At 33.8% G+C, this 25987-nt stretch overlaps 1 protein-coding gene and 1 long non-coding RNA gene across 16 annotated transcripts; both read left to right on the top strand.

The window, feature by feature from the left end:
• Window positions 1-2865: 2865 nt before the first annotated feature.
• On the top strand, window positions 2866-15051 carry LOC114320919 (DUF21 domain-containing protein At4g33700-like). 10 transcript variants are annotated; one of them, XM_082881654.1, is made up of 15 exons: window positions 2866-3453; window positions 3721-3783; window positions 6407-6483; window positions 6572-6655; window positions 7386-7525; window positions 7625-7712; window positions 9512-9605; window positions 9890-10916; window positions 11029-11180; window positions 12644-12738; window positions 12872-12961; window positions 13105-13181; window positions 13401-13494; window positions 13687-13735; window positions 14178-14796. In XM_082881654.1, the coding sequence occupies exons 3-8, from the start codon at window positions 6478-6480 to the stop codon at window positions 10054-10056; spliced, it is 579 nt and encodes a 192-aa protein (XP_082737780.1). In that variant the 5' UTR covers window positions 2866-3453; window positions 3721-3783; window positions 6407-6477; the 3' UTR covers window positions 10057-10916; window positions 11029-11180; window positions 12644-12738; window positions 12872-12961; window positions 13105-13181; window positions 13401-13494; window positions 13687-13735; window positions 14178-14796. The 10 variants fall into 10 exon arrangements, with proteins under 10 accessions (XP_082737780.1, XP_082737779.1, XP_082737781.1 ...); XM_082881653.1 differs by having other exon boundaries at window positions 13105-13196; XM_082881655.1 differs by lacking the exon at window positions 12872-12961 and having other exon boundaries at window positions 9890-9961; window positions 10829-10916; window positions 13105-13494.
• A 2154-nt stretch (window positions 15052-17205) lies between these two features.
• Window positions 17206-25389, top strand: LOC145795538 (uncharacterized). Of its 6 annotated transcripts, none has more exons than XR_014336619.1 (7): window positions 17323-17682; window positions 18921-19026; window positions 21379-21463; window positions 22753-22855; window positions 23001-23103; window positions 23929-24004; window positions 25129-25389. It is a non-coding gene; the product is annotated as an uncharacterized LOC145795538 (long non-coding RNA). The 6 variants fall into 6 exon arrangements; XR_014336617.1 differs by having other exon boundaries at window positions 21342-21463; XR_014336620.1 differs by lacking the exon at window positions 18921-19026 and having other exon boundaries at window positions 17206-17682.
• Window positions 25390-25987: the final 598 nt, after the last annotated feature.

Genomic DNA, 25987 nt, shown 5'->3' with positions numbered 1-25987 from the left:
ACAAAGTTCAAAGAATAAAGCCAAGTACACAGGCACTGAGTAAGTATGTGAAGAACAAGAAAGTAATGACCCAGACACGATACTAGCAACAGAAAGCGGATATGACAAGAACAGTGCCAGGCATTCAAACAATTCAAAACTTGAAGACAGACGAAAATAGAAGGCAACAGATGGCAAGTAAACAGATTCAAAAGAGTTATGAAAGATTGAGCTTAGTAGTAAGTAAAGAGTTTATGAACCTACAAAGTGAAATGAACGTCGATATGAAAATCGTCGGAGTCAAATAGATGACTGAAAATCGGGAACTCACCAGAGAGTGTGAGTGGAGCAGTTGCAAAGCTCTTGGAGTTTACGAATTAATGGAACCAGAACCTCGACTAGGAGGTGCGATTTCAAGCAGCTTGGAAAGCATGAAACTTGATTCTTGACACCAGTGGACAGTAAAGTCCAGAGAACTTTGAGGTCAGCGAGTTTGATCTCAGACAGAGGGGCACAGATGAACGAACAGTGTAGGTTCCATCACCTCAGAATGCCGAGGTAATAGAACCTAGGGGGCAGTTGTTTCTGAGTACCAATACGTGGTAAGGTGACGCCAACGTGTCAGCAGAGGTGCCATGTGTCTTGGTCGTTGTGCCAAGGTCATCTCGGCTAGGCCGAGGTTGCCTCCGAAGATATCGGAATCCGAGATAAGCGAATAAGGGACAAGAGTCCTAGAATGAAGAGGGAACTCAACTTGGATATGGACAAGAGTCCTAGATTGGGAGAAGACTTCAGTTTGGGTAAAGATAAGACTCTTAGAGAGTTTATCCTAATCCCACTAGGAGTCCCAGATTAGCAGTAATCCTAAGTCCATTAGGGCCAGGCTCCTATTAGGACTAGGATTGTATTGGCTATAAAAGAAAAGCACCCCCATGGGTCTAAGGTATGCTTTTGATACTCAAGCTTGTGAGTTTAGTACTTGATTATCTTTGAGAGATATACTGACTTGATCGTCGGAGTGCCCCCGGGTGGTCGAAACCACCGCGGGATTCTTATATTTCTGTTGCAGGTCAGTCAGGTGCCATCTATTCTGCCAGTGCTCTCCAGCTGGTTACTAAGCGGGCAATGTGGTCAAAAAATCACCCACACAGCAGGTGTGTATCTTGGTGAGATGATTCTAAGCACGGCAACAGCATAATGACTTCTTGTGCAGGTTTAGTCAGGTGCTTAAAACCCTAAACAACAAAGGGTATGAAAGAACAAGAATAAAATGTGATATATTCAAGCCAAGCTCTGCAATAATTGCTTTATAATGATATCTAGATGAGTAAGTAAAATAAATAAAAGTATACCACGCCATGAACATCTAAAATTGTTATACTCGAATCAATGTGTCTTTTTGCAACAATAGAGCAGGTAGGAAACTTGATAGGAGATGCCGTTATTCTACAGTATTTGCTTTATTTTCCATATACACTCACTGAACTCATTACCTGCTTCTATAGGAGATGTCGTTATTCTGCATCAAAGTCTGGTGAAGGTCATAGTCCATCCTTTCTAGGATCATGAACATCATCTTCTCTTTCTTTTTTCTCTCTCTCTTCCTAATTTGGGTAAGTATCTTCCTAATTTGGGTAAGTATGAACGCCATCTTTCTTGTTTGTTTCTTTTTGGTGAGTATGGACTTAAACTAGATAACTGCTAATCACTAACCCATTTGAATTTGAGATCTTTACCACTCACCCAAAATGAGTGAATGAAGCCATGACATTCAAATCCATTTATAGGCCACATGCTTATGCAATCAAAATAGCCACACTACAAATTCATCACAATATTATATTCTTGGTGTTGCTTTTAAAGTTTGGAATTGAACAATGTAATGCCATACTATGAACCAATTGGGGGAAATAACCAATGCTAGAGACTAATATGTATTAGCCAAATACAAACAACAGCTAATACAACTATCCACATAGTTAGCAAATGACACACACATATATCCATCACCCAGTAGGACTTTACATAGAGTTCATACACATCAGCTTTCAAACATTTAGCTTCCTATTCTGTACCCACTAGTTAGCAGAACACCAACTCTATTGTGCATGCCACAACAATTAATTAAATAGATCAACAAGTACAGTGTGCATTCTTACCTTAGGCCAAGGTGAGTCCAGGCTTGCATTTGATTAGACATGAATACCAGGTGAAACTTCTATAACTGAAACTTTATCTTCTTCACGGTCTTAGAACAAATCAGCTATTATCAAGTTAAACCCATTAATACTGATCAGCATCCTTCACAAGTTCCTCTGCAAACTCATTAGGATGTTTTTTGCTCTGCAACCACATAAACAATAACAATTACAGGAAGCTTCCAATAGAAATTATCTAATAAGACCACAACTGTAGGTAAATAATAAAAAAATCATAAATGTGAAATGCTTTAAATGTATGTAAATTGAATGGATAAGAAATTATAAAAGAAGTGTTAAATTTTTAAATGTTCATAACAAATAAAAAATTTGGCGTGAAACTTTACCCTATGGATTAGATTAGATGTTTCTAAAAAGGAAATTCAGATTAAATACATATAGGAAGTAAACAAATTTAATTACAATAATGCAAAAAAATTGACTGAATGACCCCCAAAAAACTCAAAAACTAATTTTGAAAACTCATAATCAAACAAGTTTTGAATCTAATTTTCTAAAAATTATTTTTAAAATATACAATTTAAAAACTAGTTTAAAAACTCATAACCAAACAGATTTTGAATTTTTAAAATTAAACTAAATGCATGCTTAAACTCTCATTTTCTAGTTTGATGTCCAAATTTAAAATTAAAATTAAAATATTAAAATGCAATAATGAGGTCACTACAAGAAAAATGAGATTTAACGACGTTCATTTAACGACGTTTTTTTAAATGTCATCTTTTTCAATATTTAACCACGTTTGATAAACGCCACATTTTTTTAAAAAATAAAACGATACCGTTTTCATAAGAGAGGGCGTGTAAAAGCGCCTCCAAATGTCCAACTCTCCCACGCGCAAATGTACAACTCTCCCACGCGCGCGCTCTCTCTCTCTCTCTTCAAATGTCTTATTTTGGGTCTAAGGACCCAAAACACTCGCTTACTCTCTCACTCACTCTCTGGATCGATCTCACTCTCACTCTCACTCTCACTCTCACAACCCTCTCTAAACCCTAATCTCTCTCAACCGATCGAATCAACCTTCTTCAGCCTCGTTTGATCCGATCTCAGAGCGATTGGTGATTTATCTCAGATCCAATCTCAGAGCGGTTGGGGATTCATCTCAGATCCAATCTCTGAGCGATTGGCGATTTCGATTTTGATTTCGAAGTTCTCTCTCTCTCTCTCTCTCTCTCTCTCTCTCGCGATTTCGAAGCTCCACCGCCTCCACCATCTGCACCGGCGAGGGGAGCAAGCACCATCGTCTACTAAGGTGAGCACCACCTGATTCCCGCATTAGGGCTTTGGCGATGCATTGATTGAAGCCTCGATCATCATTGCTTTTACATTTATTGGTAATTATTCCCAGAATATTTAAAAATAATAATTTATTTTTTATATTTTTGTGTTGTGTTTGGGTTTAACATGATAAATCTAGTTGTAGTGATAGACAAATTTTCTTCTAAAAATCTGGTTCATTTTCAGCATTTTCATTATTAAAGGACAATGTTGATTTGGTTGTTGATTTTCGTTTGTGCAGAGAAGGATCGAGAATTGGGGGAAGCCTCAGAGAGAAGGCAGTTGAAGAGTTTCTGTTCTATATGTATTCTCTCTTCTGTGTAATTGCCATTCTATATATTTTTTTAATATAAATAAATGCTAGTCTCAATTCATCTGAATTGGTCAACTCTATATAACTTACAATTAGTCAGATTTGTATTTTCCAGCTGTGTTAGGAGAGTGAGCGTGACAAGCATATATGAAGAGCATTCAGTGGCTTGTTGATGAATAAAAGGCATTTCTTACAAAGAAAATAGGGCATGCATTTTCCCATTTGGGGGGTATTTAGCTGGACTAGATAAATAGAAAAATAAATATTGCAAGATAAATATAATTGAGATGATGCTAGTGATGTATGGGTGATGACACAAGTTATAAATGCCAAATATGCTGTACTATTAGATTTTGTTTTTGTAATGCTTCAAACACTACATATGGCTGAGGTTATAGCGATCCCAGGTTTACCCTTGTTGTACAGTGATCCGGACATGTGTCCGTGGATGTTGGTAGTTGTTTATTATATTGTTTGCATCCTTTTTACTGGTATATTGAGTTATAGGATGTGTTGGGCAGGTTTGTTTCAGGTTGGTTGTGTTTGGGAGCCTAGTGTTGCTGCCCAGATTTTTGGACCTTCGCTCGAGCGAGGAGTTTGTCGCTCGAGCGAGAGTTGAGTTTGTGTCTGGTGGGTCGAGCCAGAGTGGCTTCGCTCGAGCGAGTGATGGCGTCTGGTTCTGGACCTGAGAGTTGTGCTTCTTGGCTCGAGCGAGCTTTTCTTGGCTCGAGCGGTCTGGTTTGTTCTTCGCTCGAGCGAGAGGTCTGTCGCTCGAGCGTGCTTCTGGTTACAGACCTGAGGGTTTGAGTTGTTGGCTCGAGCGAGCATTCTTTCGCTCGAGCGCACTTTTGAGTTTTTGGCTCGAGCGAGAGCTTCTTGGCTCGAGCGAGGGTTTTCTGTGTCTGGTCGCTCGAGCGACCAAGTCTTCGCTCGAGCGAGCGTGTTTTATATCAGCGGATAGTAGCGTTTTTGAACATCACTTTTTCACCTTTTCTTTTTATCAAACCCTAGATCCGAGACCCTCTCTCTCTAAACTTACACTCTCTCTAAGAATTGATCTCCCTAGAGTGTGAATCTAGCCTAGGGCCTTTGTTAAAAAGATAGAGGGCATTGAGAGCTTTGTTTTAATCTGAAAAAGTTTGGATTTGGAGCACGTTGATCTTCGAGTCTTCATCTCCTTTTTGGCTCAAACTTCGAGGTAGGGATATCCTACTCCTCTCTATGGATTTTGTCTTTAAATTTTAGTATTTTGAGATGTTGGGGTTGGTTTGGTAATTGTGTGAAAGTTTGGGGCTTTGTGTAATTTTACAAAAGTTGGGGTTTTATTCATAATAAACCAAAATGCATGTTTGGCATAGAGAAATGGAATAAATATTAAATCATTGATGAAAATGAGACCTAAAGGTTGAAATGTTAATTATAGGAATTTACCTAATTACATTGTTTAATTAATTGGGATAATTAATTGTGAGGAATGAGGAAATGAAATGTTGATTGAATATCCATTGTGCATTTATTTTCTGTATAGAAATAACTACTTTGGGCTATCGGTGGAGGATAGTCGTGATTGTTGTAGACAATGCATGATGATTAGGCAAACGAAAACTAATCAATGGAATGTGTCATGGAATTTGACGGTTGATAGAATACATTAATTATATGTATTGAGTGATTGTATATAGAACCAATGTGTTTGTATACGTTATGTGTAGAGGAGGAGATGGGGGATGTACTCCGCGGTTTAGGGGAAGATAGGGGATGTACCTCTAAACCGGATAATGTTGGGAGAAGATAGGGGATGAACTCCGTAGATACAGCTCATATGCTTGTCTAGAGAAGTGAAGATAGAGCTTATATGCTTATCTTTGTGAAGTGTGGATATAGCTTATATGCTTATCTGTGGATATTGTGGTTATACATATCTGTTGTAGAATGTGGATATAGCATATTTGCTTATCTGAGAATGTGGATATTGTTGTTATACATATCTGTCGAGCATGTGGTTAGTGCTCATATGCCTATCTGTTGAAAAAGGGAAAATAAAAGGAAACTTGGACTCATAAGTCGTATGACATAAATATGTGATTTATGTGAATATATCAGTGTTGGCCATCTATCAATTGCTAATATTTTAGTCATTGTTCATGGTTGGTTTAGTGTATTTCTACTGGGCTGTGGCTCACCCTATATGGGAATATCATTTTCAGGTGCAGGTAGCATGCCACCTCCAAGGACATAGCTTGGGAGGCTAGTGGCGGACATACTTTTGTCGTTTACTTTTTGATGTATTACATGTAATTCAAGTCAAGGGCTTAATGTGTAATGAGTTAGTACTCTTTTGTTGTAACCAAGTGTTAACTTGGAAAGCTGTAAGCCCATAGGGCATTTGCTTTTGTTGTTAACATGTAATACTTATGTAATGAAATTCTGATATATGGAAGAATGTGGAACTTTTACATGTCAATGAATGTCTTATTTGATGGGTTTAATGTTATTATTTTGAGGGCGTTACAGCTGAGGTTGGTAGAATTGTATTGCATTCTTTGGCTCTCTCTTTATTTTGATTGTGTACTACTATACAGTATAATTGACATCTTTTACTTTTCCACAACAGAAAAGATATTACCAGTTGTCCGAAAACAGCATTTATTGCTTTGCACGTTGCTTATATGCAATGCTGCTGCCATGGAGGTACATATATTATGACATGTTGAAACAAGCTATTTTTAATAACATGTATCGTGAAGTACTTGATGTTTTTAGATGTTCTTTTTGTCAGACACTTCCCATATTTCTGGATAGTCTGGTTACTGCTTGGGGTGCCATCCTGATTTCAGTTACATTGATACTTTTGTTTGGAGAGGTGAGGGATTTATCTTAGGTAACATTTCTTTAGAAGAGAGCAATAAATTTTGGAACAGGTGGATAGCTGTTTGAATTTGCAGTGCAATTTATGGTTTATTAGGGTATTCGTGCCCGATTGTACGTACTTAAAACTGATTTCTTATCCCTACAATTTGCTACATGGGCAATTGAGGTGGGAATGTGTCTGCCCATTTGTTCTGATAGAAAAAGTGCTTATTAGAAAACTTGAGTTATGTTCTTGTAGCATGGATACATTTTCTAAAGAAGTGCTTTTAGAAAACTCAAATCTATTTTTCGTATCATGATGTTTCAATTTTCCTGGTTAAATCAGCATGGTGAAAACACTAGTTGATTTGCATGGTAATGAGGTAAGTAGACACATTTGTGAAAGTATTATGAACTAACGACATTATTTTTATTTTATTTATGATGCAATTTGGTCCATCCCCCTTCCATGTCCCTTCCTGGCCACCCACCCACCCACCCACACCCAAGAGAAAAAAAAGGTCTCCAATTGAGGAATCCTTAAAACATCCATCCAATACTCCTCCTTTTTTCCTACAAAAATGTGCTGCTTGCAGGAATTTTAATTTTCTCGTCTATAAAAACGTCTCCCGAAGTTAATGTTATCCCATTTTTATTTTTCACTTCAAACTCCATTGCAAAGAGCTTCTTTTTCCTAATGTTTTATCTTGTGACTTGATAGTCTTCTGATTACTTGTAAACAGGCTGGAAAAGGTGGAGAACTCACACATGATGAGACAACAATTATTGCTGGAGCCCTTGGGCTTACTGAGAAAACAGCCAGTGATGCCATGACTTCCATATCTGACACTTTTGCTGTTGATATCAATGCCAAGCTTGACAGGTGTTGCATGCTTTGGAAAACTTTTGAATAGAAGGTTTAATTGAAGTCTTTTTTAACTTTGTTCTGATCATATATATGATGATGCTTGATATCTAATAGGGAGCTGATGAATTTAATTTTGGAGAAAGGGCATAGAAGAGTGCCAGTCTACTATGAGCATCCTACAAACATAATTGGACTTGTTTTGGTAAATTGTTTGTTTGTGCTTCATGTAATTTGAAAATAAATTGTTTATTTTGTCACTCTTTGGAGAATGATCATTTTTCAAGTGACTTTAGTTTATCAGTATGCTCATTTTTTAAACTTGACATGCTGTTTTAGAACCATCTCTGCTCATTTTCATTTTCTCTTACCCTCCTGCTTCACTCCGCCCTATCTAGAAAGCATATCTCATAGTTTGGGACCTTTTAGACTTTCATGCAGAAAAATTCTTTCTTTTGGTAAAGTACATGCAGATAAATTCTTGTGAGAGTCTGACATAAGAAGTTTTCTTGTGATTTTTACAGTGGAAAATAAGCTATAAAAAGATTTTGGCTCCTTATTTTGTTCTTGACGCAAAAGATGTATACACAAGAAGAGTTGAGAAGATATATTATGAATTTATTGCAGTATTATACCTTCAAACATAGTATTAAAACCTATGATGCATGCAAAAAAGAGGTAAAGGAAATTAAAATTTACTTTGATTTTGTTTGTGTGTTTATTAGCTAATTGAGTGATTAGTAGTTAAGTACTATGGATCAATTAACAGCCTTGTCCTTTCCAACTTAAGCCAGTAATATAAAAATTTTAGGAAAAGTATAGTCATTCTTGAATTACTTCTTTTATCCTTGTGTCATATAATGGTCCTATCATGCTAGACTCCTGAATCTAGTATGAATATATCCTTATCTCTATGTTTCAAGTTGTCTGCTCCTATACCCACTTTTTTCTCTTCCTATCCATATTTGGTTACTGCCCTTTCATGTCACTGCACGCATTTGTCTCTAATTTTGTGAATAACCTTAAAGTATAAAACATAGTAACCACTCCTGGATCATTGAGAACATGAGAAATAAGCTAATAGGCCTGCTGAAGGACTGCAACTTTACTTTTTTATGGCCGTAAGATTTATAATTGTCTCTTACTGCTCAATTGGGTTAACTATGAAGCTCATTGAATGGTTTAGAAATTTCATATAGTTGGCGATTCTATTCTTTAAAACTTTATCTAGAAAGGAAGTAATTGCCTGTTTGTTGTTTCTAAAATCAGCTTTTAAGAAGCGAGAAAACAAGTATGGAGGATGATGATGAGGTTAGTTTCCAACCTTCTACTACTCTGTTTTCTTCTTTTTTCTCTGTTTTTTTAATTTTCAAAATGAAAATATTCCTCTTGCTATGAAGAATTTATTAATTTTTTTTTTACAGTTTGGTATTTTTTGTGTGTGTGTGTGTGTTGTGTGTGTGCAGGGTGAAAATATTCCCACATGATTGTTTTTGAGGCTTACATTTGAATTCAATGTTTCATAATGTATTCTTGTGTCTTTGGGTTGAATTTTCACCATACGTTTTCTCCATGACCAAGCTAGACAATGTTGAAGTTAGAAACCCTGATGTATGTCTACTGTTGATAATAAATATCTCAACTTGGCACATTTCCTATGTGCTTCATTTATTTTCTATTTATTTTATTGAAGTCTGATGTTGCAACATTGGGTTTATGATGCTTGATCTTGTTCCTTGACCTTTATTTGATGATACATCATTGATTGTGAACCCAGCTTTTATCAAAATTAATCTTGTGATATACCAGCCTGCCAAGTCATCAGCCATCTAAAGATCTCCAAAACTGGAAACTGCTTTTACTCTGAGATGCTTTATTTCACAGTCATTTTTCTGTCATTTTTGTAACTATGCTCCTGTTATGTGTGATTTTATTTTACACTATCATTGCAGTTATGTTTCTTTGCACCCACTATTTTGCTAATCTACTAATACCTTCTGGCAGCCTGAACTTGAAAACTTATCGTTCCTGTACTCAAATGCTCAAGATTATGCTAAAGCCAAGAGAAGAGTTGCAGAACTCTATAAGAAACATAGAGGTATAAGAAACATGAGAAGGAATAGGAGAACACCAATTTTACCTATTCTGCTGTATTGTTGTTCTTGAGTTAGGTCTCACAGATTCATTCAATAAGAATTTACTGATGAAATGGAAAGGAGCCATTTCTAGTCAATTACTGAATTTCTTAGTATTATTAGAGGTTAGGATGGCAATGAGTTGTCACCTCGTGATTTACCATCAACGAACAAAATTTAAATTTAATCTGGTATTGAGGACAAAAAAGTTTTGCATTTGTTTCTTGAACATTATCCACCTTGACAGTTACTTTGGTAGCTCTGGAGTTAGTGGTGCTATACCTTCAACATTTGCTGCTCTACGAAATCTGCAGACAGTGTAAGAGCTTTCTGAACTATCCTTTTTGCATATCTGAGAAACTAAAATATTGTGTTCAGACTAAAATATTGTTACTCTTTTCATTGTGCACTTGAAACATACTCAATATTAATTAACATTTTTTGTCGTTTATTATAGTTTTATTGGTTATGAGTATTACCAAATTATATAAGTCCATCCTTATAATTTTTAATTTTTTTTTGAAAATTATATTAAGTGCCCCTTGTTAACAATCATTTTGAAGGTAGAATCTCCATCCATCTCTGAGAACCTCCATTATTTTCATATAATTCTGATTTTTTCTCCAACCCGAAACATTGGCTTAGTATTATTAGAGGTCAGGATGGCAATGAGGCAGGTATCAGTCTTTGACCCCTACCCTCCTCCACCTTTGTTTAGTGAATATTGGACCTTATCCGTCAGACTCTCCTCTTCTCCATTCTCGGCCCTCCCCACATAATATAATCTAGTCTCCGACCCTACTTGCCCCGTTTAGTGTTATGTCTTATATTTTTAGTATTGAATATTAATAATGTGGTTTTGATAGTTCTAGATGACAATGATTTAACATTGATTTAAGTGTGCGATCAGAGTCAAGGAAGAAAGAAAAGAGATGCAATATACAATAAAACAGAGAATAGAAGAGAGAAAAAAATCTTTAAAATCATTTTATAATTATGTAATTTATATGTCAGGTTTTTTATAGTATGCATAATCAGGTCGGGTTACCCTCCCCAAACTCATTTTATTAGAATCGGGGAGGGTTAGGAACTGCTGGGTCGGGGATTTTCTTGCTATCCCTAATCAGAGGACTGTTTTTGGCATGAACCACAACTTGACTCGCCGATACACCTATTTTTTGTGTAGGTCTTCAAAGGCAACAGATGTGATGAAACCAATTTACGGAACCACAGTTCCAGTGCTGAAAGGAGAAAAGTTCAGCATGAGAATATTGGTATGTTAAAAAAATCATTTTGCTTAGTAAATAATAATTTGCTGCCTAAAATCCTAAAATTTATCGAAAATAAAATTTGGATTATTAAAATGTGGGGTCATTTTTAATTTAGGTGGATCATTCGATAGTAGAAAGCTTCGCTCAACGCGGGAGGACGTGCATAACTTCGCGGATATATCCAACGAAGGCCATCTATGAGGATGCAAAAATTTTCTTGTTCAACAATGCTACTGAGGCCAACATCATAGCCTCCCTCAAGATTTGGCAAATGGACTCTGCATATATTCATTCCTATCCTACTGAACTCATAATGTAAAAAAAAAAAAAAAAAAAAAAAAAAAAAAAAAACCACTTCTAATGCTCAATCATGTCTCTCCATTGCTCTCTACTTCAGATTGTGTCCTGTCATTTTATCATCATTTTGTGCAGAAAAAAAGAAAAAAAAAATGTAGAGCAGAGCATGAATTGATCTAGTATTATGTTTACCTAAATTTAGTCAATATATTATATATTTTTCATCTTTATAAAAGGTATTTTTTGGAGTTAAATCTCACAGAATTAGCACATTTTTTTTTTTTTTTTAAAATGAAGCTATAACGGCGTTTTTAAACGTCACTATAGAATACAAACGGTTACATTTTGAAAATAAAAATGACCTATCACGGCGTTTTTAAAACATCGCTAAATGAGTAGTGACGTCATTGTATAATTATGCAGCACATTTAGCGGCGTTTTTAAAAACGCCGCATATACTGATATAGCGACGCTTTTAAAGCGTCATAAAGTTACAGCGACGGCCGCATCTTCAGCGTTTGGTACTAAACGTCACAAAAATAATTAGCGGCGTTTTTATAGCTACAGAGGCGTTTTTTAAACGCCACTAAAAACTCAATTTCCAGCAGTGGGTGGAATATGTCAATCACAAGTTATTTGTTTTATATATCATATTATAAATTAAAAATTGATAATCAATAATGGCCTCGTTTGGGAAGTGGCTATTTTAGTAGGCTATTTTAGTTTTTGGTTATTTTAATAGGCTAAAATTTTTGTGTTTGGGAAGATGATTGGATTTTTTTTGTGGTTGGATGTGATGTTTGTGAGAGAAAAAGTGAAATGATTATGTGTTTGATGTGATATTTTGTCTTATTAGCTATTTTAGCCTATTTTGTCTTTTTGTGAATTTTAGCCTAAATTGGGCTATTTTTTTTCTTCCCAAACACTCCCAATATTTTACTTTTGTTTTTAATTGGGTTAATTGTTTAGAGAAAGTACAAGAAGTCTTATAATTTTTAACATAATTACATTGAGGTTCCTTAAGGTTTTAGAGCACATAACACTTAGATTATTTTTATCAATAATTTGTTAAAAATGATGCTGTCATTTTTTTTTTTTACACTAAATTGTATATTGTTCTTTATTTGTTCTTGTGATTTTTCACTATTTACATTAGTTTTAATCTCTTTAATTTTACTAAAAAGAAAGTCACTACAAGAAAATTAGTTTATAACCACGCTTTTGTTATGGCGTTTTTTCAAAAAACGTCGTTTTAAAGGTTTTCAAAATATTTTTGTAAATAACTCATTTTAAAAAACACGCGTGTTTTGGTGTACGAACATATTTTTCCTTTTAAGACCCACGCGTTTTTCATTCTTCTATTCTATTTCACGCAGCAATTGATAGATCTAGGTTTTCTATCTCTTCATCACTTCTCTTTCTTATGTTGAAAGGTCACTAGATCGAGCTTCGTAGGCTCCGATTCACGATCTGGTTCTCTCCATCTTGGCTCAAAGCTCTCGATCAGTCCGATTTGAAGATTAATTTTGTGAGTCCTCTGATTTTTTGATTTTGTTTATATACAAACTTAGATCTACGATCTCAAATCTGTTTGATATATATATATACTAATTTATGTCTATTGATCGCAATCGATTTTTATTCTATTGATCGATTTTTAGGCAAATCTCGATTGATTGATTTTTAATTTATTGATCGCGATCGAACACTCTTCTCTGGATTTGATCGATTGATTGCTTTCGTTCAGATCTGTAAGTTTGAGTCCCTATGCGCATATTAACATTCTCAAACCGACTCTATTTCTGACTCGTTCGTGGTGATCTTTGCGTTTATGCTTTGTATGCAATTCTAGAGTTAGTCTATTGAGGCTAATCTCTATTGTGTTTGTGTACAGAGTCACAGAACCACCATCACAACCATACTGTGTCAATCTTTGCAGCGATGTCAATCTTTGCGTTTGTGCTTGAACAGGTTTGGCTAGAACAGGTTTGTCATTGATTTATTGATTGAAAAGGAATTACATAATAAAATAGTTGATCTAGAACCTGGTTTGTCATTGTTCTTTTTCTTTAATTTAATTTATGGGTAAATTATGCATACCACCTGTTTGCTAATATGCCTCTGAAAAATAGGAAACATAAAATCTGTCAGTTTCTGGTTGAATGTGAATTGTACATGTGTTAATTTCAGAACTGTGTTGCGTATAGTCACAATTGAGGCAAGGTTTTGGAGGCAGTTTCAATTTCAAGACTGCTATGTAGTTCCAAATCCCCCCCTCCTTTAGGTAAAATTCTCCTTGTTCAAACACATGTCTTTCTTTTATGCCATTTTTGTTACTAAATTCAACTCTGTTAATAGATAGTTTCAGTATTTCAAAGACAAGGTAAATGGTGATTGTCTGACTTATTTTTTGTACTGAAGTAAATATTTTATCTGCAAACAAAAATGTATTATAACTCAAAACTGTCTGTTTCAGTTTCTTGGAGGAAATCATCCTTGGGAGTGGTCAAAACTTTGTATTAGAGGTATTTATTTTAATCGTGTTAGAACTTTGTATGACTTATTGCATGAATGTTTTCAATACACGCAAGTATGATATGTCAAATAAATTATAAGGATGGGTTTTCTTTTGCTGAAGTGATCAAGAATATACATATTTTTCATTATTTGTGCATAAAGCAAATCCAATTATGGTCTTCTCCTAAGCTGAGTTATCAAAAGCTGCATGTTTACCAAATTCTGTTATTGGCTAATGATATTTTTCTTGCAGTGCTAGTTAACAATATTTTTACTTGAACTAGCCACTTGTTCTGTGCTCCTATTTTAGTAAACTAGTAGAATTTAACCATGTACAATCACATAATGACTAGTTTTCATATGGTATCTCCATTGCTTTGGCAATTAAGATTTCATTATAAAGCTGCCTTTAGTCTATACTAACACTTTTTAATGTGTTTTTTTGAACAGGTTAAGAATCATTGATTAGAGGAAACGAAAACCTATTGAGAAATGTTAACAATCCTTTCTACTTTTGTTTTGATGTTTCAAAGATATGTTGTTGCTGAGGACACTTATTGAAGTTTAATATCTTCCAATGTACTAGTTTTTATTTATTATTTTTTTATAATACTGGAAACTGGTTATTAGACCATGGTATTTATCATTAATGTGCATATCTTTGCTGGAGCTTTTTCATAATGGTAATTTCTGTAGGGTTGTAACCCTTTAGGCATTCGAGGTTGAAGTTGGTAGTAATGATAAAGTGTTCCTGTTAAAGTTTGTGAATTACTAGATGTTGTTTCTGCATATGGTATGATCAATTTTATATAAGATCACAACTTATCATTGAATAGGATTGAAGGTTGGTGTAGTTAACAATAAAGTGTTCCTATTAAGGTTTGTGAACAACTAGATGCTGTTTCTGCCTATGGCAGAGCCAAGATTTGAACACCTCATTCTTATATTAGCTGTGATAACAAATGTGGAATGGGAGCATGTAGATATCTTTGAAAATGAGGGTGATGGGTGATTCCAGTAACGAAAGCAAAATATTTATTTACTTAAATAAGGCCCTCGCTCTCTTCGTTTTAAGGTACAAATTGGGTACTTATCTTCCAATGTCGGGAGCTCAACAGAGTTAAAGGTATTTTTGCTTTCACAACTAGTTTATACAAGAGAATTCATGAAGTTTTTTATTTTTTATTTTTGAAGTTAAAGTGATAGAATTTGCAAAAAAATTATTACTTATTATGATTTTATTTTGGTTTGTTTTACCCTGGATATCGTATAAACATAGAACATTGGGCACAAAATACATATTTACTGACACACAGTGTATGATGTTGACTTTTTGTTTTTTGTATGCGTACAATGTTTTTCCTAATTCTACTTTTGCCAATTGTCATCAACTTTTATAGAAATGTCTTACATATCTTTTTTGTCTGTCTCCTTGTTTATGAATCTTTAACCTACATTGCCCTCTCAGATTGCATACATGTTTCACCACTATTCTAAAGTGGTTTCAGAAAATGTTGGATATAGAATTTCCATATGATTGATGGTTGCTAGTTTTGGATTGTCCATTTATAATGTTTAAACAATATCCAATTTTGGATGTAATTTTATTGGCAATTTTAAAAACTGTTTCCACTGTCTTATGTAATTACTTAGTATTTAGTAATAAGATTGTAAAAAAAGGTTTTTAATTAATGGGATATTATTTCTTCTGACCTAGAACTTGATTTAGTTCATAAAGATAGTGGCATAAGTGGTAATCAGTTAACAAGATTTGTTGTGTAAGTTAGTTTCTGATTCTTCATGAAGTTGTTATAAATGCAACTTAGCATATGAGGTGTATTTAAGTTGAAGAACTTTCAATGCTAGTAACTAATATGATTGCTTGCTGGAACACCATTTCTTATTTCAGATGTTGGAAATCTCATGGTTTCATACAACATTAGTTTCCTGTGACCCTCATCAAATTTCTCGAAATTTCTTGCAAATGCTAAGTATGATGTTATGTAACTGATAGCAGCTTTTGAATAAAAAAAAGGTGAAGGATGGATGAAACTCTGCTAAAAGTGTGTAAGGGGTTTGTCTTGCGCTGTCAATTATAATGGTAGAGATAAAATGGAGTTCAAGGTGGAATTTAGTTTAGAGTTCAGAAATAGTTGTTTAAGAGCAAGTCTTACATAGAATTAGACAGTGAGAGGATTGCTTGCTACGAAGATTAGAACCTATTCTATTGTTAGAAGTTTTGGAGTGTTTTTTATTTTATTTTTATTTTTTATGATGGGGATTTTGGTCAGTGATTTATGAACTGTTGAATTTTACATGATTAGCTCCGACTTTCAATCTTTTGATGGAAAGATACTAAATTTTAAAAATTTGCATTTCATGATGATGAATGGGATTTGGCAGTTTGCTATGTTTTTTTGTACATCTGATGAATGGGATTGGGCAATTTGCTTGTGCAATGAGACTTTTCTTGATGTATGAGTTTCAAAATTTCTTCATTTCATTGTCTATTCTACTAGGCAAATGTTTGGCTACCTGGGTTCATATGTTGCCTTTGCACTGTAATTAATTCATGGAACTGTCTAAAAGTGTTATTGCATGTTAACATGAATTATTACTCTCTTATCAGTAACCACATTTTGATGCATCCTTTTGATATGCTATCTGTTGGCTCGTAAAGACCTATCATCCACTACACGGCTACTCTATGTACAAAGCTAGAGAAGTCGGTAGTCTGTATTACATATTAGTTACTCATTAGTGAATTTTCTTCTGAATTTTTATCCTGTGCTTGCTCCTTATTGTTTCTATCTAACAATTAATTCATCCATATTAAACTGTGAGCCTTTTTATTTTTTATTTTATTTTATAGCATGATTCATTTATTTATAATAATCTAACGGTCATCTGTTTTTAAAAAGATACGATGGCGTTTTAAAAACGTCGCTAAATATTACAGTGATGCCATGGTACTGTTATTTAGGACATTTGGCGGCGTTTACTAATATCACGACGTTTCTAAAATGCCACAAAGCAATAGTGACGGCCGCGTCCTCGGCGTTTGGTGCTAAGTGTCGCAAAAGGAATTTGCGGCGTTTTTGACACTTATAGCGGCGTTTTTTAAACGCCACTAAAAGTCTATTTTCCAGCAGTGTCAGTATAATTATATTAAAATTATAAGACTTACGTTTTTTTTTTTTTTTTCTAAATCTGCCAAATAGAGTTTACCCTTTATAATTTGTTAGGTAATTTCTATTGACATAATTATATTAAACTCTTGTTTAGTAAAGTTAAAGAAACTGAAACTAATACAAATGATATAAAATTACAAAAATAAATAAGATAAAATCTACATTACAACATAAGAAGAGATTGTTATGCAAAAAAATTGGCTTTAATCACACAAGGAACAATAACAAAAAGAATAAGCACACATCTATATAATATGGCACAAGAGTTTTTAAAAATGTCTTAAAATGTCTAAGAGACACATTTTGTATCAATGGGTCAGATTGTCCCATCTAAACTTCAACGGTTGAGATTTCTTCATTTCCCACCAACTCTTTGTAAATCGAAGAAAATCTCTCTCTCTCTCTCTCTCTCTCTCTCTCTCTCTCTATACCTCCATTAGAGCCCATCCTGTGTGGGATACTCAACCATAATCCCTATTCGTTTCTTCTTCCTCCCTCGCTCTGAATCAGTCAATACTCTTTCATTCTCTCTCTCCAATTCGTTTCTTCTTTCTCTTTTCCTTCCTCCCCCTTTCTGCCATCTCAATCTTCATCAACAGTGGCAGGCCAAACTCCATATTCCACCACAATCAACACAACCTTTTCAGCCCATAGGAGAGATTTCGAAAGGAGCCATTGCAAAAGGGAAGATTTCGTTGGACCACCACCATCTCTAGAGAGATCGATACTCCGTCGTTGTCAATATTCAAAGAAATCCCAAACAGGTATTTTAATTAGTTAAGTTCTTAGTTTTTTCCCCCACTGAATCAGATCAATCTCTCATAGGGTATTTGAATGTCTGCTAGTGTATTTTGATTGTTTGGTATACATATTGATAGATATGTATTGTGGGGATTGTGTATTTAGGATTTTTTTTTGTTTACATATGTGTATTTATGCAAAAGTTTTGGGAGTTTTAGAAATTGAAGGTAGTGGAATAATTAGAAAAATTAAAATTGGATTTTTTTTTTTGGTTTGTGCTTGAATCTTGGATTTGGAGAGTGATTTGTGGAGAGAAAAGGAAAGTGGCTGGAAATATGAATTAAAATTGGGGTTTTTTTTGGTTTGTGCTTGAATCTAGAACTTCCAACCTTTGCAATTCATGATATTTTTGTGGGTTTGGCTGTTTCTGATTACTTGAATCTAGATACTTTTATGAGTTTGTAAAGTTGAATCTGAATATTTTTTAACCTGGTTATTTTTGTCAAATCTGGATTTTGGAAATTTTTTCATTTTGTTGAATCTCAGATCATTTATTTTTGTGAATTGTGCATTGGTGTTTAAACCATAAACCTTTTTGACGTCTGTGGGTGTTTGGTTAGGTTGGTCATTGTGTGGATTTCTATTTATAGTTTAGCTTCTGACATGGGTTTGATTTTGAAATGAGAAATGAGTTTTAATTTTTGAAATAAGTTTTGTTTCATGAAATGGGTTTCATTTTTTAAATGGATTTTGATTTCAGAAATGAATTTTTTATGTTTAGTTTGATTTCTGACATGGTTTTGATTTATGAAATGGGCTTGATTCTTTAATGGGAAATGGGTGTTGATTTTTGAAATGGGTGTTGATTTCCTATGGTTTTGAAAAGCTTTTGATTTATGAAATGGGTTTTAATTTATGATATTAGTTTGAAATGTTTGTTGTATGGGTGTATCTACTTTGACCTGTTGAATTTTTTGTGGTCTACAATTGACTACATAACATGTGTCTTTTTATTCTTTGTTTAATTTGCTTTTCAAGTTGTGGCACCGGTTGTCAAATCGGTTGTGCATTTGATGATGGCTAGAGTCACTTAGATTTATTTCTTATGAGTAAAGGTTTAATGTTATGAAAGTATTTATGTCATTTTACTTCTTCCAATATAAACGGTGACAACTCAAAGTGAGATTTTTTTATTATTCTTTCTATGTATAAATTTAATATCAAATAATGTTTTAACTTATTCTTCATGACATGTAAGTAGGCACATTATGAGCTTGAATGCCAATTCTGATAGAGTTCTCTTCCATTATAATGGACATGGTGTACCAAAATCAACTGTTAATGGTGAAATTTGGGTATTCAATAAGGTTCGTATCTAATATGAAGCTATGATCATGTTCTTTTCTTTATCACTTCTAGAGTAGTGATGTTGTTTCTTAACTGTTCCTTTTGGTAGCTTCTTCTTCTTCTTTTTGTTTTTGTTTTTGTTTTTTTAAGTCTAGAATCAATACATTTTGGTACCAATCGGTGGTAGTAGATTGGCTTAGAGTGATGCCTACTTGGTACTCAACCATTGTCAATCTTCAACTAGACTCCGAAAAGGTATTTTACTTTGATTGTTTGTTAGATTGCACTCTCACACTCAAATTTTAGTTGGTTTTGTTGAAAGGAAAGCATTAGTTACAATAATTGAGAGGACCCATGGCGGTAATGGACCCATGGTAATCGGGTCGCCGATTGATACATTGTTAAGCTTACTCATTTTCGTTGTTATTTTTTCTCATTTGACAATGCCATTGTCTATTAAAAAGAGAAACCATTGTATGATAGTGTATGTGTGCAGACAAGTGGAGTGAGATCAACCGATTACGCTAAGCTAAGATAAGTTCTATAGTAATTTCTATTTTTGTTTCCTTTTTTTTTCAACTCTCCATTTCCAACCATACGCACTATCAATCTAATTTGTCATTACATATATAAATGAGGGATTTTAATCTCTAATTTGATCATTTTATTTCATGTGATGTTTGCTATTTCTTTATGATTTTGGGGTTCTCATGTAGAGAGTTGTACTAAATATAATATTTATGCTGCCAATTGGCAGCTTAACAATAGGACGGAGTCAGTTGCTTGAAGTTAGTTGCTTTTGTTGAGTCAATTTTTGGATTCTAGGATTTTGTCAAAGATCATTTACTCCAAGTGGGTAGATCAAGTACTACTCGGAGTACATCCTCCTTATTGTTCCTTTGCTAGGAGAAAATGTAGTATCACCCGTAAATTGAGACAACTCTTCCTAAAAGCTGGTTAATGCTTTAAACTTGGTCCCTAAACATAATGATAATCTCTTTGTTCTTTGTGTTATTTATTCTAATTTTATATTTCTATTATGGTTTCAATATCTTAGTTTTCGTAGAACATAGCATTAGAACAATATTTTCTAATTAATATCAGAGATACATTTCATTTTAAGGGCTCAGATCAATCCTAATTAATATCTCACGGTTGACATCAATTTTCTTCCCGCTCAAACACTCTCTCCCTCTCCTACCTACCCATGTCTCCTTCCCCATTCCCTCTTTATCTCCCTCTCTCTCTCTCTCTCTCTATCTCTTCCTCTCTGTTACACGTCTTCTTTCATTCCCTCTTTGTCTCTCTCTCTCTCCCTCTTTGTTCTTCTTTCCTACCCTCCCTCTTGAGCTCGATTTCTGCCTCTCCCCCTCCCCATTCTCTCTCAGTGGCTTCAAGTCGCAACCCTCCCACTCGCAAGGTAGGGTTTCCGATTGTGAATTGCGACACTGTGCTTTGATTGGGTCACCGAAGGCTAGGGTTTCCACCACCATAACCACCGTCATCATCATCAACTTCCTCAAATTCTACATTGACGCCGCTGTCTTCTTTTTCTCTCTCTGCTTCGAACCCCCATGGGAGCTCTCCAGTACCTCTCTCCCTCTCTCTCTCTCTCTCTCACTCTCAATGCTTCTTTATGCTTCAAGTAAATCGATGTTTGTTGGTGGAATTGAGGTAATGGTTTAAATCGATGTTTTTGTTTATCATCGTTTCTGTTTCTGGTTTATTTTTTGGTGGTTGCCTATTTTGTGGTTCATGGTTTATTGTTTGGTGGTTGCCTAATTAGAACTATGGCAGAAATTATTGGTTTATTTATTTTTATTTTTTTAAAATTTTTTTTGTCAAATGATGTTTTTATTGTGTGCAAAAGGTTTGAAGAGAACAATGAACACTGATTGTTTCTCTTTTTAATTATTTGTTTTTATTGACTGATTAATAACACATTTTGTATAATAGTTAGTATAGATTATATTCTGTGGATTGGGGCATAGATACATACAAAGAAGATTTTAGATCAAGTGGTAGAGCCAACTTGCTCTGGTTGAGTCATCCTCCGGTTGAGTCATCCTCCATGTGGTCTGTTTTGTTTGCAGAAATGATCATGTTTTTGTATATTTCAAGGTTTGCTAGATCACAAATTGGGCTACATAGTATATGATAATATATGAGTTATTTACACGGACATCTCTAAATTATTAGAAAATATTAATTTTATTTTGATTTTATTAGTTTCTTCTCTATGTACAGAAAAGCATTAGCTAATGCATTATTTTTGTCCATTCTCTCTCTTCGGAAAACTCTTCAACTTATATTCTCATACGCATTTTCATTTCAGTAGAAATTAACTTCAAATTTTGTGGATTGGGGCATAGATACATACAAAGAAGATTTGAGATCAATTGGTGGAGCCAACTTGCTCTGGTTGAGTCATCCTCCATGTTTGTTGGTGGAATTGAGGTAATGGTTTAAATCGATGTTTTTGTGTATCATCATTTCTGTTTCTGGTTTATTGTTTAGTGGTTGCCTATTTTGTGGTTCATGGTTTATTGTTTGGTGATTGCCTAATTAGAACTATGGCAGAAATTATTGGTTTATTTATTTATTTATTTTTTTTAAAAAAAAAATTTGTCAAATGATGTTTTTATTGTGTGCAAAGGGTTTGAAGAGAACAATGACAATAATCAACACTGATTGTTTCTCTTTTTGATTATTTGTTTTTATTGACTGATTAATAACACATTTTGTATAATAGTTAGTATAGAGTATATTCTGTGGATTGGGGCATAGATACATGCAAAAAAGATTTTAGATCAAGTGATGGAGCTAACTTGCTCTGGTTGAGTCATCCTCCATGTGGTCTGTTTTGTTTGCAGAAATGATCATGTAAATTTACCTTAGATTTTGTATACTCCAAGGTTTGCTAGATCACAAATTGGGCTACATAGTATATGATAATTGGGCTATGTAGTCTTGGGTGTAAGACTCTTAAAACAGATAACATGTCAATAACAATAAAAAGGGGAAAAGTGGTATACTTTGGATCAGGATAAGAGATCAAAACAAGCCTCAAATCCAAAGATTTTTATCACCATTTCTTGAAATGTTTATTCTTTGTACAACAGTGTCATTTTTTGGGTGAGTATGTACAACAGTCTCATGTCTGACTTTTTCAGCATTTCATTTGAAGGGTCAATTTTTTTGATTTTGTGCATATGGAATTGGTTTTTTTAAATGGGTTTGATATCTGAAATCTGAAAATGGGTTTGATTTCATCTTGATTCTATTGCATTTCAAACTCAACCCATTTGTTTGAATGTGATGTATATAGATATATATATATATATATATATATATATATATGCTTCAAGTTTTTTTATTTTTAATTTTAGTTGGATAAATTGTTGTTTGTTGGTGGAATTGAGGTCTTGTGGGTTTAAATTGATTTTTTTGTTTATCATCATTTCTGTTTTTGTATCTTGATATGTGTTAAGCTTTATTAATCTGCGTTTGAGTTGTTTGAAGTGATAAAATTGCCAGATTTGTTTGTACATATCAGCTCCAATTTTGTCACTTATGTTGCATTTGTGTTTGTGTTCATAAAAATTAATTCAAAAACTTGGGGAGAAAGTTTGTAATCACTAGGTTTGTGCTTATTTATGTGTGTGAGAATATGTATTTTATTTTTCAAGTTCTATTTTTTTTCCTTTTTTGATGAATTTCTTGACCCACAACAATGGTGGAAACAGCGTAGAGAATATCCTAAAAGCTCCATGGTCATCTTCTCCATTTATTCATTAGATCCAAAGCTCACAGACCTATGGGACTAAAGAAGGGGTGGATTCTACAAAGGTACACTCAACTTTTTAAGTGTACCAAGTTTGTAATCACTAGGTTTGTGCTTATTTATGTGTGTGAGAATATGTATTTTATCTTTCAAGTTCTATTTTTTTCCTTTTTTGATGAATTTCTTGACCCACAACAATGGTGGAAACAGCGTAGAGAACATCCTAAAAGCTCCATGGTCATTTTCTCCATTTATTCATTAGATCCAAAGCTCACAGACCTATGGGACTAAAGGAGGGGTGGATTCTGCAAAGGTACACTCAACTTTTTAAATTATCTTATTTTATTTTTTATTTTTGCACAGCCGTATTGTTCGCTTTTTTTTTTTTTGGACAGAGGATATTCACTCTCTTCAGTTACATTGCTGGATGGATGTTGTTGTGGTCCTTGCTTTATTGTTTTACCTTTTCTTATGTTTCTGATATACTAGGTGTAGTGGATTTTATTTTATTTATTTTTCTTTGTTTTTATTGGGTTGAATTTGTATTTGTTTGACCATTAATTTTGTTTTCAAAAAATATTTAATGATCATGATTACTCCATGCAAGGTGGGTTTTTTTTTTTTAATTATTTTTTTTATTTTTTAAATTTCAGTCCTTTGATCTAATTTCATGGTGCGTGTTCATCTGAGCAAACCAAATGGATAGTTGGAGTTATTTGATTTTTTTTTTATTTTTTATCAGTTGTTCATAGTATTTCAGTGCACAATGTTAACTCATTAATATTTTTTAATATGATGTTTGGCTTCTATTAGGAATTAAATTGTTCAATATATTTTTAGTTTACAATTTTCTTTTAAATTTAATATTATCATCACTGTTTTTAGCAACGAATTTTATTTTCATTTATTAATCTCATCATTAGTTGCATCGTGCCTTCAGGATGATAAGAAACTAGGACATTTATTTTTTGAATTAATAAGAAACTTGAATTTTGATATGAAAGAGTATCTTATGAAAGAGTAGATCTGAATTTTGATTTTATTAATTTTTTTTCCACTTCAGGTTATTAATTTCTTTTTTGAATTTTGATATGATTGTTTTGAATTTTTTGATATTTTGGTTCTTCTCTATGTGTAGAAAAGCATTAGCTAATGCATTAGCAGCAGCGCCATCCATGTGGACTCTTGGAAATGCAGGCATGGGAGTATTGCAGGTTTTTAATTTCTTGAAACAAATGACCTTTTGGAGCCTTCATATCTATCTTCTCTTCTTCTTAACGTCATATTGTTAAGTTAGTTTATTTATATAAAAATAATAATAATAATTCACAAGAAAGTTCGTAGTTAGGGTCGCCACAGATAATTGGATCGCCCTTTAAGCGAAAAGGGTAGGTGATATTTTGGATCTCACCACATGAAGAACAACTTTTAGATCCTACAAGTAGTGATCTTCCAGCTGCTTGAGTTTGGATGATGAATAATGGAATAATTATCAGTATTAAAGATAATGAAATTAGTGCACCACTCTCTAAGTCTTTTCTTCTCATCTTTGTTCACAAGAAAAAAAAAAAAAACTGTGACAATCTATGTGAATGTTTCTATAAATTTCAATGCTCTGAATTTTCGCTGAATTTTCTTAAAAAAAGTTGAATGTTTCTATACTGTGAGAAAAAACTGGAGCTTGACAAACATGGGGTTGGTTGTATGGATCCATTTTGTCTAATTAGTTCCATTGTCTTTTTTATCCTCAGTTGTAGCTAAGATAGTCATGTCTTTTTTATTACCTCAACCCAAGTTCTCATTGTTTTACCATATTCCTTTTACAATTATTGCTTATATACCAAATACCAAGAATTGTTGACCAATTGTCATATTTCTCAACCATGTTTTGATGCCATAGTCTTAACCACCTCATTTGGAGACTCGACTCATTGGGATAAGTTGAATCTCACAAACCTTGGAGAAATACAAATTTGCAGTTGGATATTCAGTTACATTGTAAAAAATCTTATCCCACATATTTCTGTAGCTAACTCCCAATCTTTATCAGTTGGCAAACTTCTATATTGGGATAGAGTTTCAAACAAGATTTGGATTCTTGAAACTTTTTTGATTTTTTCACTTGTGATTGGTAACTTGGAGGCAACAATTGTTGTTGTGTGTTCTCCTTTGCTATGTGATTCTCTCTCTGTATGTATGTATGTATGTATGTATGTATGTATGTATGTATGTTAAGTTAAAGGTAAGATAATCTGTATTATGCTTTGTTCCATTTCCCGAATGATCTAATAACTGAGAGGCTGATTTAATCATTTAAAGATGGCTATTAATTCTGCAGAAGAAACAGTGGTTGTGCCTTTCCTGTGGTGATTGCAGCACATCCATCTCAACCTAATCAAATCGCGCTTGGAATGAGCGATGGTGCAGTCTATGTAATCGAGCCATTTGATGCAGAGCAAAATTGGGATCGAATAGTGCCTCTGTAAAATGGAGGTTTTCTCCTTCATCCCTTAGAATTATGCTTTGAATAGTCAACCATCTGAAACCCCATGCTAGAGATATTTGCCGTCTGTAAATTTATATATCAAATGTTGTTATAGGTTTTTTTTTTTTTTTTCTTTTTCGGACAATTCTGAGTTCTATACATCGTTGAATCATGTGAATTTCTCGAGGTATGATCAAACGATTGTGAGTCAAATAAGATAAAAGGGTTATAAGTTTTTCGGGATAAGAGATCATTTCTGAAGCATAGAAGAGTCTTTTTTTATGAACAAGGGAATTTGGAAGTTATGGTTGTCAAATAAAATTATATAACTAATTTAGTCTCTACCATGTGTGATCTTTTTATGTTTTAGTGTAAGCAACAATGTTATGAAGATGCAGTGGGTCAATGACCATGTTGGCTATGCATTAAAGTGGAACATGAATAATATGATGGCTGAAATTTGGTTTTCAAACTAAATTTTATTTTTTGAATCTTTTATTTTTGTCTTTAATAATTTTTTTTCATGTTTTAAATTTTTTATTAGCTGCACTTCATTCATATCTTTCCAGTGTCAAATATTTTAAAAAATTCACTTCCTATTCTTTGAAAAGAAAAAAAAAATTTACACCATGCCTTTAGACATGGGAATACGCTAGTACAAATATAAGATATGTGTACATCTACTACGGAGAAACAATAAGCCAATAGGCCG

This window comes from Camellia sinensis, chromosome 7 (assembly GCF_055761805.1).
Source record: "Camellia sinensis isolate YWXY chromosome 7, ASM5576180v1, whole genome shotgun sequence".
Classification (NCBI taxonomy): Eukaryota; Viridiplantae; Streptophyta; class Magnoliopsida; order Ericales; family Theaceae; genus Camellia; species Camellia sinensis.
The sequence above is the reverse complement of the archived record's forward strand: the minus strand, read 5'-3'. Positions and strand labels throughout refer to the sequence as shown.

Bases quoted from the DNA above. Each gene is read 5' to 3' on its own strand.
- LOC114320919 (XM_082881648.1), top strand. The intron at 7,526-7,624 runs GTGTTGCATGCT...GATATCTAATAG, and splicing joins ATCAATGCCAAGCTTGACAG to GGAGCTGATGAATTTAATTT. The intron at 9,606-9,889 runs GTATAAGAAACA...CCACCTTGACAG, and splicing joins ACTCTATAAGAAACATAGAG to TTACTTTGGTAGCTCTGGAG.